Source organism: Pelobates fuscus, chromosome 3, assembly GCF_036172605.1.
Source record: "Pelobates fuscus isolate aPelFus1 chromosome 3, aPelFus1.pri, whole genome shotgun sequence".
In the NCBI taxonomy this organism is placed as follows: domain Eukaryota; kingdom Metazoa; phylum Chordata; class Amphibia; order Anura; family Pelobatidae; genus Pelobates; species Pelobates fuscus.
This window is the reverse complement of record NC_086319.1, coordinates 402549516-402563180: the sequence shown is the minus strand read 5'-3', so window position 1 is coordinate 402563180 and position 13665 is coordinate 402549516. Positions and strand designations below refer to the sequence as shown.

Genomic DNA, 13665 nt, shown 5'->3' with positions numbered 1-13665 from the left:
TATTTTTTTTCTCTCTTTTGTGTGGTTGTAGGGGTGTCAGATCCTCCGTGTTTCTTTGGGCTATATTACACATGCTGCCCCGAAGCATGGTGTACAGCAAATAGAATAATTAAGCCATATGTAACTTAGGTGTTTTCAATAAGTGGGAGCCATATGGAAAAAGTTTTTTCTAAATTGTTTTCCTTAGAGCTCATTGTCTTCTCTATTACCTAAATGATGTTCGCAGCATTAAATTGGCAATGCCTTCTTCAATACCAATATATTACAGGATATATTGACCATAACCATCATTGTTAGACTATGCCTTATGTCCGGCAGATCCCCAATACAAAAGCAGGCCCTGACATAGGCTAGTCTTGTTTCAGTCAGTTGGGATCCAATACAGGAATCCGCACTAGGACTAAATGATCACTGCTCTAAGCTAATATTTCCTGGAGCTGTATGGTATAAATCTTTTATTTAGGATTAAATACAGTAAGTATCTGTTGTCTTGCAAAGAAAACTTTCCTTCCTCCCCCACGGCTGGCTGGGAAAAGGAAGTTTAATAAATAAATAATAGGATAAACAGAATTGGAAAATGTTTACATTTTATCTATACTGGCCTAAAGTCTACAGATCACTTATTTCTCCACAATTCCTAGTTTACTGAATAAACCGCTCTGACTCAACTGATATGAGGTTCGTCATGGGAACATACTAACCTATGTAATAGTGCCCAAAGAGGGTGACTCCCCTTTAGCTCTGTCTTCTAAACTCGTACAGTACTATTTATACACAATAAATGTATAACAACATATTTGTTTACACAATGACACATTGCTTTCTATAACTAGATGTTCTCTTATGACAGGCTGAAAATCTGGGGTCAAACATTACTTTCTAGAAATTCAGGTAATTTTAGCTGTTATGAGTTACAGCTCCCGTCATAGTCATGTTGTCAAGTAATTCCATTTTATTGATTAGCCACCACCATGTTCCATAGCGCTGTACAAACATACATGTGAATTTATAATCTAGAACAGTGGCACTTTTACACGAGTAAACTTTTATACAGAGACACGGCTATGCCTCCAGCTTTTTGTCAGTGCTGGATATTTAGAAATGTTATGCAGAAGAGAACCGTCCGTGTCGCTGTAACCGTACACGGATTTTAATCCACGCGTAAACTTATGCATTGCACTCAGGTCCCCACTCACTGGAAGCTCAGAAGTCAAGGTGTGACTCATTCAAGGTGAGTAGAGGCCATCGTCATTCTCAAAGGGTCTGTCTGGGGCCGTGTTAAAGTGTCCCATGAGGAAGATGGCAAGTGTTCCTGCTACAAACAATGGGAGCATACACCAAAAGCAGAGAACGTCCAATACCTTTCCAATCATTATCCAGTTTTCCATCTCCTGAACAATGAGACAGAGGGGAAACATAAAAAATTAGATTATTATTATTATTTATAAAGCGCCAACAAGTTCTGTAGCGCTGTACAAGAGGTGGACTAACAGACAAGTATTTGTAACCCGACGAGTTGGACGCACAGGAACAGAGGGATTGAGGGCCCTGCTCAATGAGCGTACATGCTAGATGGGTGAGGTATAGTGACACAAAAGTAAGGGTAGGGTAGAAAAGTAGGTTGCTAGGATAGTGTTCATTGATGGCTTAGTGTTTTGTTATGACATGGGGACGGACAGACTCACAGCATCTTCTGTCTGTCTCACCCTGCGGGGGAGGGACAGACTCATAGCTCCTACTGTCACTGTGTCACCCTGCAGGGGGAGGGACAGACTCAGCTCCTTATGTCTGTTACTGTGTCACCCTGCAGGGGGAGGGACTGACTCATAGCTCCTTCTGTCTGTGTCACTGCCCTGCAGGGGGAGGGACAGACTCGTAGCTCCTTCTGTCTGTGTCACCCTGCAGGGGGAAGGACAGACTCATAGCTCCTTCTGTCTGTGTCACCCTGCAGGGGGAGGGACAGACTCATAGCTCCTTCTGTCTGTGTCACTGTGTCACCCTGCAGGGGGAGGGACAGACTCATAGCTCCTTCTGTCTGTGTCACTGTGTCACCCTGCAGGGGGAGGGACAGACTCATAGCTCCTTCTGTCTGTGTCACTGTGTCACCCTGCAGGGGGAGGGACAGACTCATAGCTCCTTCTGTCTGTGTCACCCAGCCAGGGGGAGGGACAGACTCATAGCTCCTTCTGTCTGTGTCACTGTGTCACCCTGCAGGGGGAGGGACAGACTCATAGCTCCTTCTGTCTGTCACTGTGTCACCCTGCAGGGGGAGGGACAGACTCATAGCTCCTTCTGTCTGTGTCACTGTGTCACCCTGCAGGGGGAGGGACAGACTCATAGCTCCTTCTGTCTGTGTCACCGTGTCACCCTGCAGGGGGAGGGTCAGACTCAAAGCTCCTTCTGTCTGTGTCACTGTGTCACCCTGCAGGGGGAGGGACAGCCTCAGCTCCTTGTCTGTGTCACCCTGCCTTCCCTGGTCACTGCATATATAGTGAATATATGTATATAGCTGTTGTCACCTGATAGCCCATGATGCTTTCTCCTTTTATTTAGTCTCTTGCTTTTTTCAGTGGTCAGGGTGCACACATATAATTCTCTGACAAATTCCATCATGGAAGTCCTAACACTGATGCCAGGGTCTCCTCTATCCTGTTAGCATTCAGCGAGTCACTTGAAAAAAACAAGAGTATAATGCCCACACAAAAAAATGGAGAATACTTCCTGCAGGGTGCTCCAGAAACAGAGGGCCAATCCCTAAAGACAGCAAATGGAAGAGAAGACATATCCAGGCACACCTGAGGTTTCTTCTAAATGGCAGTCTTTTTATTTTAAACAAGGAAGTGGAGACAGCGTTTCGTCTCCTCTCTGAGCTCCTTAACCCCTTAAGGACACATGACATGTGTGACACGTCATGATTCCCTTTTATTCCAGAAGTTTGGTCATTAAGGGGTTAATAAAGGCTCGGAGAGAAGCCGACACGTTGTCTCCAGTTCCTTGTTTGAAATAAAAAGACTGCCATTTAGAAGAAACCTCAGGTGTGCCTGGATATGTCTTCTCTCCCATTCAGTGAGTCACACATGGACGAGAATGACTGGTATTAAATGTGTCGCTCTTACCGCTCCTGTGACATTTTGTGACTTTGTGCTCACTGTGATGAAGTTACACGCATCCACGCAGTCCTTGATTTCTGGGGCACACTGTGCCAGGTTCCGATATAACGTGGCTGTAACCCCCACATCAAAACCATCCGCTGTAACAGAGAAGGTAGCGAGGTTAACATTGATCCAAAGTCAGTCATCCTACCATTTCATGGCTTCCAGTAACTGCCAGGCAGAGATATATATTGACCCTGAGAGCTCAGTCTAGGGAAACGTTCCTGGCTGTCATTCACTCACCTTTGTGGCCCCCGGGCCCCCTGCTCATTCCATGCCGTTCCCTCTGTCTCTCAAACATTAGCTCGCTACGCGGTTTCTTTAGGATATACTCCTCAGCCTTGAGCATTATACCCAATGAGCTTCTCCTTCGTTCGCGAGGGGTCTCCTCAGCTTCTTCACAGGGCTCCACCGTCATCCGAAGGTATTGAGGTAGCACCTCCAGGAACATCTTCCAATAAATGGATATTAATATTACTAATAGCATCACTTCAAGGGGCCCTCCCACAGCAGGAAAACACAATGGCGGTGGTGGGACCCAGTCCAGGAATGTGCCAACCTATTAATTTTGGTGCTCCCATCCCTTAATCCTTTCCTCTCCAGCTGTCGTACACCTCCCCAGACTTATGTTCTCATTACCAGGTTTGTCCCTTAAGACCCTAAATCCTTAAATAAAAATGCCATTTTATTACCTATGGTGACTTTGTGGGGTATTTACTTCTGGTGGTCTAGTTAATGGCCACAGATTTCCGTAGCACTGCTATATCATGTTGCTTATGTAGCCCGATGACAAAGTGCAGAATGAGTGGATAACATAGAATGTGATGCCATCTGGTAATGTTTCGGAATAGAGAGGGGGCAGTGCTATGGAGGTCACTGGCTCATTCACAGTCCATGGATTTTTGGAGAGAGGCATTACAACCCCAGCTCCAATATTTAACATTACAAGTTCCTCATTTCTGGCAGAATGTTTAATGGGTTACTCCACGCACCATCACCACTTGAGTGATTTGAAGTGGTCATGGTGCCTGGAGTATGAAATGTTGCTTGTACGGATTTTGACCCCTCTGCTGCTGGAAGGGTAACTCTGCTCCGGTAGCATCATTTCACAGAATGAAGGTGGTCAGCTGATGCTCTCTGCCAGTAAATTGCAACGGCTTCTACAGCTCGGAGCATGTGACCAGACCGCCAGGGAGCCTTGGAGCATGGCATGGACACGGGTAAGGCAGCAAACTGGTGCTAAACTTTTTGCCCCATAACTGGGGAACCGGGTCAGGATAACCCTTTAATACCACAATGTTACTCATGTAAGTCAAGGTAACAATCTCAGGATTAATCGCTAAAATCTCCTACTCTGCTATAGTCATACCTTGGCTATTTTTGACTCAGTTTGGCGACTCGGAATTAATTCAGGAATATTCAGATTCTGGTTAATAACTCTGTATGAGAGCTGGCAATGCCATATTGAAGAGTGGCTTAAACCCTCGGAGATAGATAATTGCCAGGAGTTACATGAATGAAAGGGATTTGTATTCCCCTCTGCTGTGTAGGGGATAACGGAGCACGTTCCCTGTCTCATTACTGATGATAATTGTGACAAGCTGATTTCCCAGCACAGTTTAGGATTGAGCAGGTGAGTTTGGAGATATATGTCCCAGGATTAGTCAGTAGCCTCTCACATGCTTTATGTTGGCGGTGAGACGGTGGGTACTTGGTGACCGCAGAGAAACATTAAGGACAATGACACAGCTCAGCACAATGAGAGTCGACACGGACATGACAAAGATCAGATACCTGTAAGACAGAAACCATTCATTGTGTAGGCGAAGTCACTGCGAAGGGCTTTAACAAAGAAAAATAGAATTTTATTAAAGACACGGAGGCTCCTATTATGCATATCTCTTTCTTTATTTCCTCAGCAGCAAAGATAGAGGAATATAAATATTATCAAAAATGAAAGAAAAAACTGTACAGGCATAACGAGTAGCCAATCACATAACAGAGGAAGTAGCTATATAAGTCCTGTGTCTCCCACAATCCCCCTCTTTCTTTGCTGCTTCCTCAGACAGCTAAGTATTTTACTTGAGCTCTCCTACTCATTGCATTTTGTTTACTTGTGATTCATGTTTTGCTTATGGTTGTTTCATTATTGTCGTTTTTATTTATTGTTGATTACTATCTAGTACCTGCATCGTTGGTGTATTGGGGGTTTCCCCTAGGGGCTTTGCCCGCCGCCGCGGGCTGTTTTCCCTCATACCGCCCCTGTTGCCGCTTCTCGGCGCTATCTCAGCCGCGTGCCCCCTTTCTCTGTGGACGCGACTGAGTGTGCTCGTTTTCCACTCTCGCGGGCTGCCCACGCGGGTGGGTGCACGCGCCCCTTCCCCCGCCTGGAGCCGGTCCACGGGCACACCCTGACACGTGCGGCGGCCATTTTGGGCGATCATTCGTTTCACCCTGCTGTGCCGGGCGGTCGGTCCCTTCCTACGGGTCCCCTTGCTACACCAACGATCAGGTTTAGCCATTTTTTCTGTTCTACTGGGTTAATCAACCCATTTTTTTCTAGTATTCAATTTTGCTTCTGTTGTACCTCACTATGCAGGATTGCAAAGATGGGCCTACTGTCCCTTCTGGGGATTTTACGATAGATAATCCCGAGGGCGCTATGGCCTCTCAGGAACTCCAAGCCTTGTTGGAAGCTACTATGGCTTCTTCCCTTGAAAAGGCTATTGCCTCCGCTATGGGGACTGTCTCATCCTCCTTTGCCCAGTCACTTCAGTCTGTGCTCTTGCCTTCTATGGCTGCCCCTAACCCCCTGGGTGCGGGGTCCCCTTCCCCTGCCCTGACTGTGCCGGGTGCCCGTAAGGCGAAGGCAAAGGCTAGACATCTCGGGTCCCACTCCTCGATGCAGGCTTTGCCTGTCATGACTGACACGCCTTTGGCGGTCGCAGATAGCGCGCATCCCACGCGCACAAGAGCCCCTGGCCGGGCTAAAAAGGCTAGATTGTGGAAACGGGCTAGAGCCCTGGATGATGGGTCGGATACCGACCGGAGTGTGGACAATGATTCCGATGTTATGGAATATGACTCCTATGGGGAGGACGAGTCTGGCGAGGATCAACCCCTTACGGGTGTCACCCCTTCGGGGTCCTCTGCCGTCCCCCGTAGAAAAGTGCCTGACCCCGCTGGGGATAATGATAAAGGGCTTTTAGACCCACAGGGGAACCCCCTGTTTGACCCGGACGACCTGCGTCACCCGCGGTCTGCCGAATGGGTCCCTCCGGACCATATCGCCCAGTATGTGGCTAAGAGGATTCGCACACCTCTGTCAAAGGAAGGCCGCAATAAATTGCGTGCCGAATGCCCACGACCCTCCCTCCCTGGCGCTGCCTGTAAGACCCCTGAAGTGGACCCTCAAATTGCCCAATTTCTTAATAAATCTGGGTGGAAGCCTAAAAAGGGTCTTGATCACTCACTAAAAGGGTGCCAGGATAAAATTCTGGATACGCTGGGCCCCCTGTCTAAACTGTACGAGCTCCTCGAGGCAGCCCGTAATGGCGACTCAGTTCTAGATATGGACGTGGCCATCGGGTGGGTCCAGCGAGCTATATGCCTTGTGGGGAATGCCAACACGGCTATGTCTTCCGAGAGACGCAAGGCTATTCTCTTGAAAATAGACCCTAAACTGGCTGCTATGACCGTAGCTGAACCTGACTCAGCCGATGAGGGGATGTTGTTCGGCACATCCTTTGTGAAGGACATGGGGTCCTATGTAAAAACCTTTACGGCTATTGACAAGGCGCAAGCTAATATGAAGCGCGTCTTCGCGCCCAAGGTTTTCGGTGGGGCCGGGCGTAGCAGGAACCGTCCTCCCGGCCGTGGTTTCCGTGGCTCATTCAGGGCCAACAGAGGTTCCTTTTTCCCCTCTCGTGGGCTCCAGGACCCGAAAACGCCTCCTTTCTTCCCGGCCAGAGGGAGATCGTGGGGCTCTAGATACCCCCGTGGTGGGTCGTCGGGCAGACGCCCTTATGGTGAGTACCCCTTCTTCCCTTCTCGATCAGGTTCGGGTGGCGGGGAGGCTAGCCTTATTTTACCCAAGGTGGGCAGTTATTACCTCAGATGCTTGGGTTCTGCAATGCGTAAAGGGTTACCAACTAGATTTTGTTTCCCTGCCTGTCCAAACGTATACCCCCAGGGAGTTGTCCCTCCCACGGGAGCAGGACGCGATGATCTCCGCGGAAGTCGCGGAGATGTTCTCAAAGGGCGCCATCGAAGAATTGCCGTTCGCCACTCCAGGCTTTACGAGCAATCTCTTCCTTGTACCCAAGAAAGGGGGCGGTGTCCGCCCAGTGATAAACCTTCGCCCTCTCAACGCCTTCCTACGCTACCAACATTTCCAGATGGAAGGCATCCATTGTCTCAGAGACCTCCTGAGACAGTCGGATTGGATGGCCAAATTGGACCTGAAGGATGCATACTTCACGGTTCCAATAGCGATAGAATCCAGGGACTACTTGCACTTCACCTGGCACGGACGGCGTTGGCGTTTTACATGCCTTCCGTTCGGCCTCTCCTCGGCTCCTTGGTGTTTCACCAAGGTTATGAAGCCGGTGGTGTCGTTCCTCCGTACCCGAGGGGTTCGACTAATTATTTACCTGGACGACATCCTGATCATGTCACAGTCGTTGGAATGCCTGAAGTTGCATTTAGACTGGACGATCAACCTCTTACAGAACCTAGGTTTTCTGGTAAACTGGGACAAGTCGGTCCTGACACCCGCCCAGTCTATGGAGTTCCTGGGGTTCCAGGTGGATTCCGTGCGGCAGTTCCTGTACTTGCCAGAATCCAAGATAAAAGCCATCCAGAAGGAGCTCCGTCGAGCTCTTCGCGCTTCGGACTTGTCAGTCCGGCAGTTGGCGAGGATCATCGGCCTACTGGCCTCCTCCATTCAGGCGATATTCCCAGGCCCCTTACATTACCGGGCTCTCCAACGGCTCAAGGGGTCACACCTACGTTCGGGTCGATCATACGAATCCCGACTTTGTCTGGACGAGGAGTCCAGAGACGAGCTGGTATGGTGGTTGGCACACATGGAAGCCTGGAACGGAAAAGCAATTTTCGGTTCCGTTCCGGACGTGGTCATAGAATCAGATGCCAGCTTGCACGGCTGGGGGGCTCGTTGTGGCGACATCTCCACGGGGGGCAGATGGTCCGACGCAGAGAAGTCGTTACACATCAACTGCCTGGAACTCCTGGCGGGGGCCTTTGCGATTCGCAGCCTTACCCCTGGAAAGGCGAACTGTTGTGTTCTCCTCAAATTGGACAACGTATCGGCAGTCCGATACATAAATCACTTGGGCGGAACCAAGTCCAAAATGTTGGCTCTGCTGGCGAAGGACTTTTGGCAGTTCTGCCTCCTAAACAACGTCTCGGTGACGGCGGAACATATTCCGGGTCTGGACAATTCAGGTGCGGATTGGAACTCCAGACATTTGAGAGACTCGGGAGACTGGCATTTGCACGCCTCGGTCTTCCAAAGCCTAAACAGGCTGTGGGGTCGGTTCGAGATGGACCTGTTCGCATCTCGACTGAACACTCAGTTACCGAGGTTCTTCAGTTGGAGACCGGACCCGGCGGCAGTGGCGACGGATGCCTTTCTTCAAGAATGGCCTCCAGGCCACCTGTATGCCTTTCCCCCATTCAACATGATCGCTCGTACGATCTCGAAGCTGGTTCGTCACGACTGTTGTCTGACCCTGATCACCCCTCTGTGGAGATCACGGCCGTGGTTCCCTCGTCTGATGGAGTTGTCCATAGACTTCCCTCGTCTGTTGCCGAACTTCCAGGACCTCCTTCTGGATCCGGATGGGAACTCGCACGAATTGGTGCTCCAGCACCAATTGCCCCTGGTAGCATGGTTCCTTTCAGGGGACGCTGGCTTGTCCCTGACGTTCCACAGTCGACTCTCTTGCTCCTCGATAACGCCTGGGCTCCGGGCACACGATCAGCTTACCGAGCTGCATGGAAGTCTTGGTCTGATTGGTGCATGGAACGGGCAGTGGATCCCATATCTGCCCCTCTCCATTTGATACTGGGGTTTCTTACAGCCCTGTTCGACTCAGGCAAGGCGTACAGGACTATCAATGTTTTTCGATCGGCCATATCGGCCGGTCATGGTGGGTTGGAAGGTGTACCCATCGGCAAACATCCTTTTGTATGCCGTCTTCTCAAGGGTATTCGCTTCGTCCGTCCGCCTAGGTCGCGGTTTTCGACATTTTGGGACGTCAACATTGTGTTGCGTTTTCTGTCGGATTGATACCCTAACCAGGACTTGACTCTTAAACAACTATCCTCCAAGATGGTTATGCTGTTTTGCCTGGTCTCTTGTAAGAGAGTCTCCGATGTTAGGGCTCTTGACTGGGGTGCCTTTGTGTTTACGCCGGATGGCGTTACTTTCACCATATCTAGGAGAACTAAGTCGGCGTCCAAATCCTTCGTATATCCTAGGTTCCCGTTGTGTCCGGCGCTCTGCCCGGTGGATTGTTTGAAGGCCTATCTAGAGGCTACACGTGCGGTGCGCTCATCTGAACGCCATCCCCTATTCATTTCGTTTAAGGCTCCTCATCGCCCAGTATCGACTCCGACGCTGGCGCGTTGGATTCGTTGGCTTTTATCCCTAGCGGGTATAGACACATCTGTCTTTACGCCTCATTCTGTAAGGGGTGCTATGGCCTCGAAGGCATCCACAGTTGGTTGCCGCCTAGAGGACATCATGCGCGCAGCGGACTGGTCCCGAGAGTCGACCTTCAGAGACTTCTATTTCAGACCAATTGAACACGTCGCATCTCAGGTGATAGCACAGCTTTAAACTTGCATAATAGGAGCCTCCGTGTCTTTAATAAAATTCCTAGATTTTACTAGTAACATGACGTAAAGTCATGATTTTATTAAAGACACGGAGGCGAGTATTATTCCCTCCCACCCTCCCGGTGTGGATTTGGGATTGGAGATGCTTCGATGCAATACGAGTACGTGGGCAATTGGGTCTGTATTGAGTTCATGTTTTTTGTACTGTGTAGTTTTTATCATGCTTAGATGATTTGACAGTTTTATATTGATTTCTAATCATGTATATATATTCTATTTCAGCATCATGTTTCATGTAGATCCCTCACGTTTATGTTTGGTAAGTCTACAGTTTGAGTTTGGAAATTACCATATTTTTCTATCTTTTTTAGCTTGAAGTTCTCGTTTTGTTTCCCGTTTCCTGTTTGGATCAAGTGGGACATCGTTTATCTTACCTGGTCTTCGGTTGCGCAAGAAAGAGGGGGATTGTGGGAGACACAGGACTTATATAGCTACTTCCTCTGTTATGTGATTGGCTACTCGTTATGCCTGTACAGTTTTTTCTTTCATTTTTGATAATATTTATATTCCTCTATCTTTGCTGCTGAGGAAATAAAGAAAGAGATATGCATAATACTCGCCTCCGTGTCTTTAATAAAATCATGACTTTACGTCATGTTACTAGTAAAATCTAGGAATTATCATATACAGCTATCTGCAGTGCAAAAGGATATGTAACCCTATATAACCCTCTTACCTTTCATTTACCATACAGAAAGATGAAGTTTTCTGCCTGTGACCCCATTCTGCCCCCTATATCTCTGCAGACAGACAGTGCAAGCCCTCAATTGCACACTCTACAACAACTTTTGTAGGTCAAATTTCATGGCAGCTAAGGAGTTGGGAAGGCTTTGAGCACATTAAATACATATACAACAGGGATTCTTTGCAAGCACTCATTTTTTTAGGTGATATTGAAAAGGTGTATATATAGTTTCAGGCCAGAGGACTCTGTAATACACTTACTTGCCAATGAGGGGGACACTGAGCGATGTCTCAGGGACCTTCTGAGCAATCAGGAAGAGGAACACAGTCTGGGCCAGGAGTACTGATATGGACACTGTACACTTCTGTCCCCCAGCTGGAGAACGACAGGAAGGAGGAGTTACCGTAGGTTAAGAATACAGAAGAAGAGATTTTACTTACAGTAACCTTTTTTTTTTACACAAAGGACCGTTAACAGGATCTTCCACGAGCTTTGGGAGTATTGTAAAACTCAGATTACCCTGGGAGCATTTCGAGATTCACTCATGCTCAGTATCTCATTGCTCCAGGTAGATTAACCCTTCTCTACAAAGGGGATTCTTAATGGGCACTTTGTTATGCAGAGAGTTTAGGTGTAATCTGAACTGAGCCCCCAATGCTATACATGACATGAATGTTTTATATTTATCACCTTTCTGTTCCACTCATCCATATTTGGTGTCTGATGACCAAACCCTCTTTTAATTTTTTTTATTTTTTTTAAGGAACATTTTAAGCACCATAATCAGCACGCTATAGTGGTTATGGTGCCAGAGTGCCACAGTTTGGTTACATTGGGGTCTTCTGGGTACTCCTCCCTATCTACTTATAAAATCTAATAATGTGTTAGTAAATCAGCCAGGAACCTTCTCCGGACACTAATTGAATCTCAGACTAGGTGGCACCAGGGAGGGACTGTTCTGTTGGTTACCCCCTGTTGTTTCACCCAGTACAAATTTCTATGTGTTAATAAAGGTGGGCTAGTTCTAACCACACAAAGTTTGTGTGCCAGAGCGCAGGTAACGTTCTCTTTGTTTTTACTATGTATTTTAAGCTGCTGGATACTAAGCTACTGCTGCTGTAAGCACGGTGCTTTATCTTTGTGTTTGACCATAGCTATGTGTATCCCATCATTACTGACCATAGCTATGTGTATCCCATCATTACTGACCATAGCTTTGTGTATCCCATCGTTACTGACCATAGCTATGTGTATCCCATCATTACTGACCATAGCTTTGTGTATCCCATCGTTACTGACCATAGCTATGTTTATCCCATCGTTACTGACCATCGCTATGTGTATCCCATCGTTACTGACCATAGCTATGTGTATCCTATCTTTACTGACCATAGCTTTGTGTATCCCATCGTTACTGACCATAGCTATGTGTATCCCATCGTTACTGACCATAGCTATGTGTATCCCATCGTTACTGACCATAGCTTTGTGTATCCCATCGTTACTGACCATAGCTATGTGTATCCCACCGTTACTGACCATAGCTATGTGTATCCCATCGTTACTGACCATAGCTATGTGTATCCCATCATTACTGACCATAGCTATGTGTATCCCATTGTTACTGACCATAGCTTTGTGTATCCCATCGTTACTGACCATAGCTATGTGTATCCCACCGTTACTGACCATAGCTATGTGTATCCCATCGTTACTGACCATAGCTATGTGTATCCCATCTTTACTGACCAAAGCTTTGTGTATCCCATCGTTACTGACCATCGCTATGTGTATCCCATCGTTACTGACCATAGCTATGTGTATCCCATCTTTACTGACCATAGCTTTGTGTATCCCATCGTTACTGACCATAGCTATGTGTATCCCATCGTTACTGACCATAGCTATGTGTATCCCATCGTTACTGACCATAGCTTTGTGTATCCCATCGTTACTGACCATAGCTATGTGTATCCCACCGTTACTGACCATAGCTATGTGTATCCCATCGTTACTGACCATAGCTATGTGTATCCCATCATTACTGACCATAGCTATGTGTATCCCATCGTTACTGACCATAGCTTTGTGTATCCCATCGTTACTGACCATAGCTATGTGTATCCCATTGTTACTGACCATAGCTATGTGTATCCCATCGTTACTGACCATAGCTTTGTGTATCCCATCGTTACTGACCATAGCTATGTGTATCCCACCGTTACTGACCATAGCTATGTGTATCCCATCGTTACTGACCATAGCTATGTGTATCCCATCGTTACTGACCATAGCTGTGAATTTGGACTAAGTAAAGGTGGCTAAACAAAACAACCTCTGATTATCTCAGGGTCACATAGAAGTTACAGTAATCTTACATTTGGGTGGTGGCTACATGTCACTCACCTTTGGCTGGAAGGAAGTATACCAGAACTCCCAAGGAGGAGATAAGGACACAAGGCACAATAACATTGATGACGTAAAATAGAGGTTTACGCTGGATGATCAGACAGAATAAAATCTCTTGATGCTGTAGGTCGTCTAGAGAATATTTTGGATATTGCTGGATACTAAGCTACTGCTGCTGTAAGCACGGTGCTTTATCTTTGTGTTTGACCATAGCTATGTGTATCCCATCATTACTGACCATAGCTATGTGTATCCCATCATTACTGACCATAGCTTTGTGTATCCCATCGTTACTGACCATAGCTATGTGTATCCCATCATTACTGACCATAGCTTTGTGTATCCCATCGTTACTGACCATAGCTATGTTTATCCCATCGTTACTGACCATCGCTATGTGTATCCCATCGTTACTGACCATAGCTATGTGTATACCATCTTTACTGACCATAGCTTTGTGTATCCCATCGTTACTGACCATAGCTATGTGTATCC

At 47.4% G+C, this 13665-nt stretch overlaps 1 protein-coding gene across 1 annotated transcript in view; it reads right to left on the bottom strand.

Annotated features, from left to right (window-relative positions):
- Window positions 1–778: 778 nt before the first annotated feature.
- Window positions 779–13665, bottom strand: part of CHRNE (cholinergic receptor nicotinic epsilon subunit) — a 35173-nt gene continuing 22286 nt past the window's right edge. Inside the window, exons 8-12 of the mRNA XM_063449726.1 lie at window positions 11022–11136; window positions 4832–4946; window positions 3396–3603; window positions 3117–3250; window positions 779–1391 (exon numbers count right to left, since the gene is read on the bottom strand). Of these exons, the coding sequence (XP_063305796.1) occupies window positions 1227–1391; window positions 3117–3250; window positions 3396–3603; window positions 4832–4946; window positions 11022–11136 (737 nt within the window). The 3' untranslated portion in view covers window positions 779–1226. The remainder of the gene's footprint in view (window positions 1392–3116; window positions 3251–3395; window positions 3604–4831; window positions 4947–11021; window positions 11137–13665) is intronic.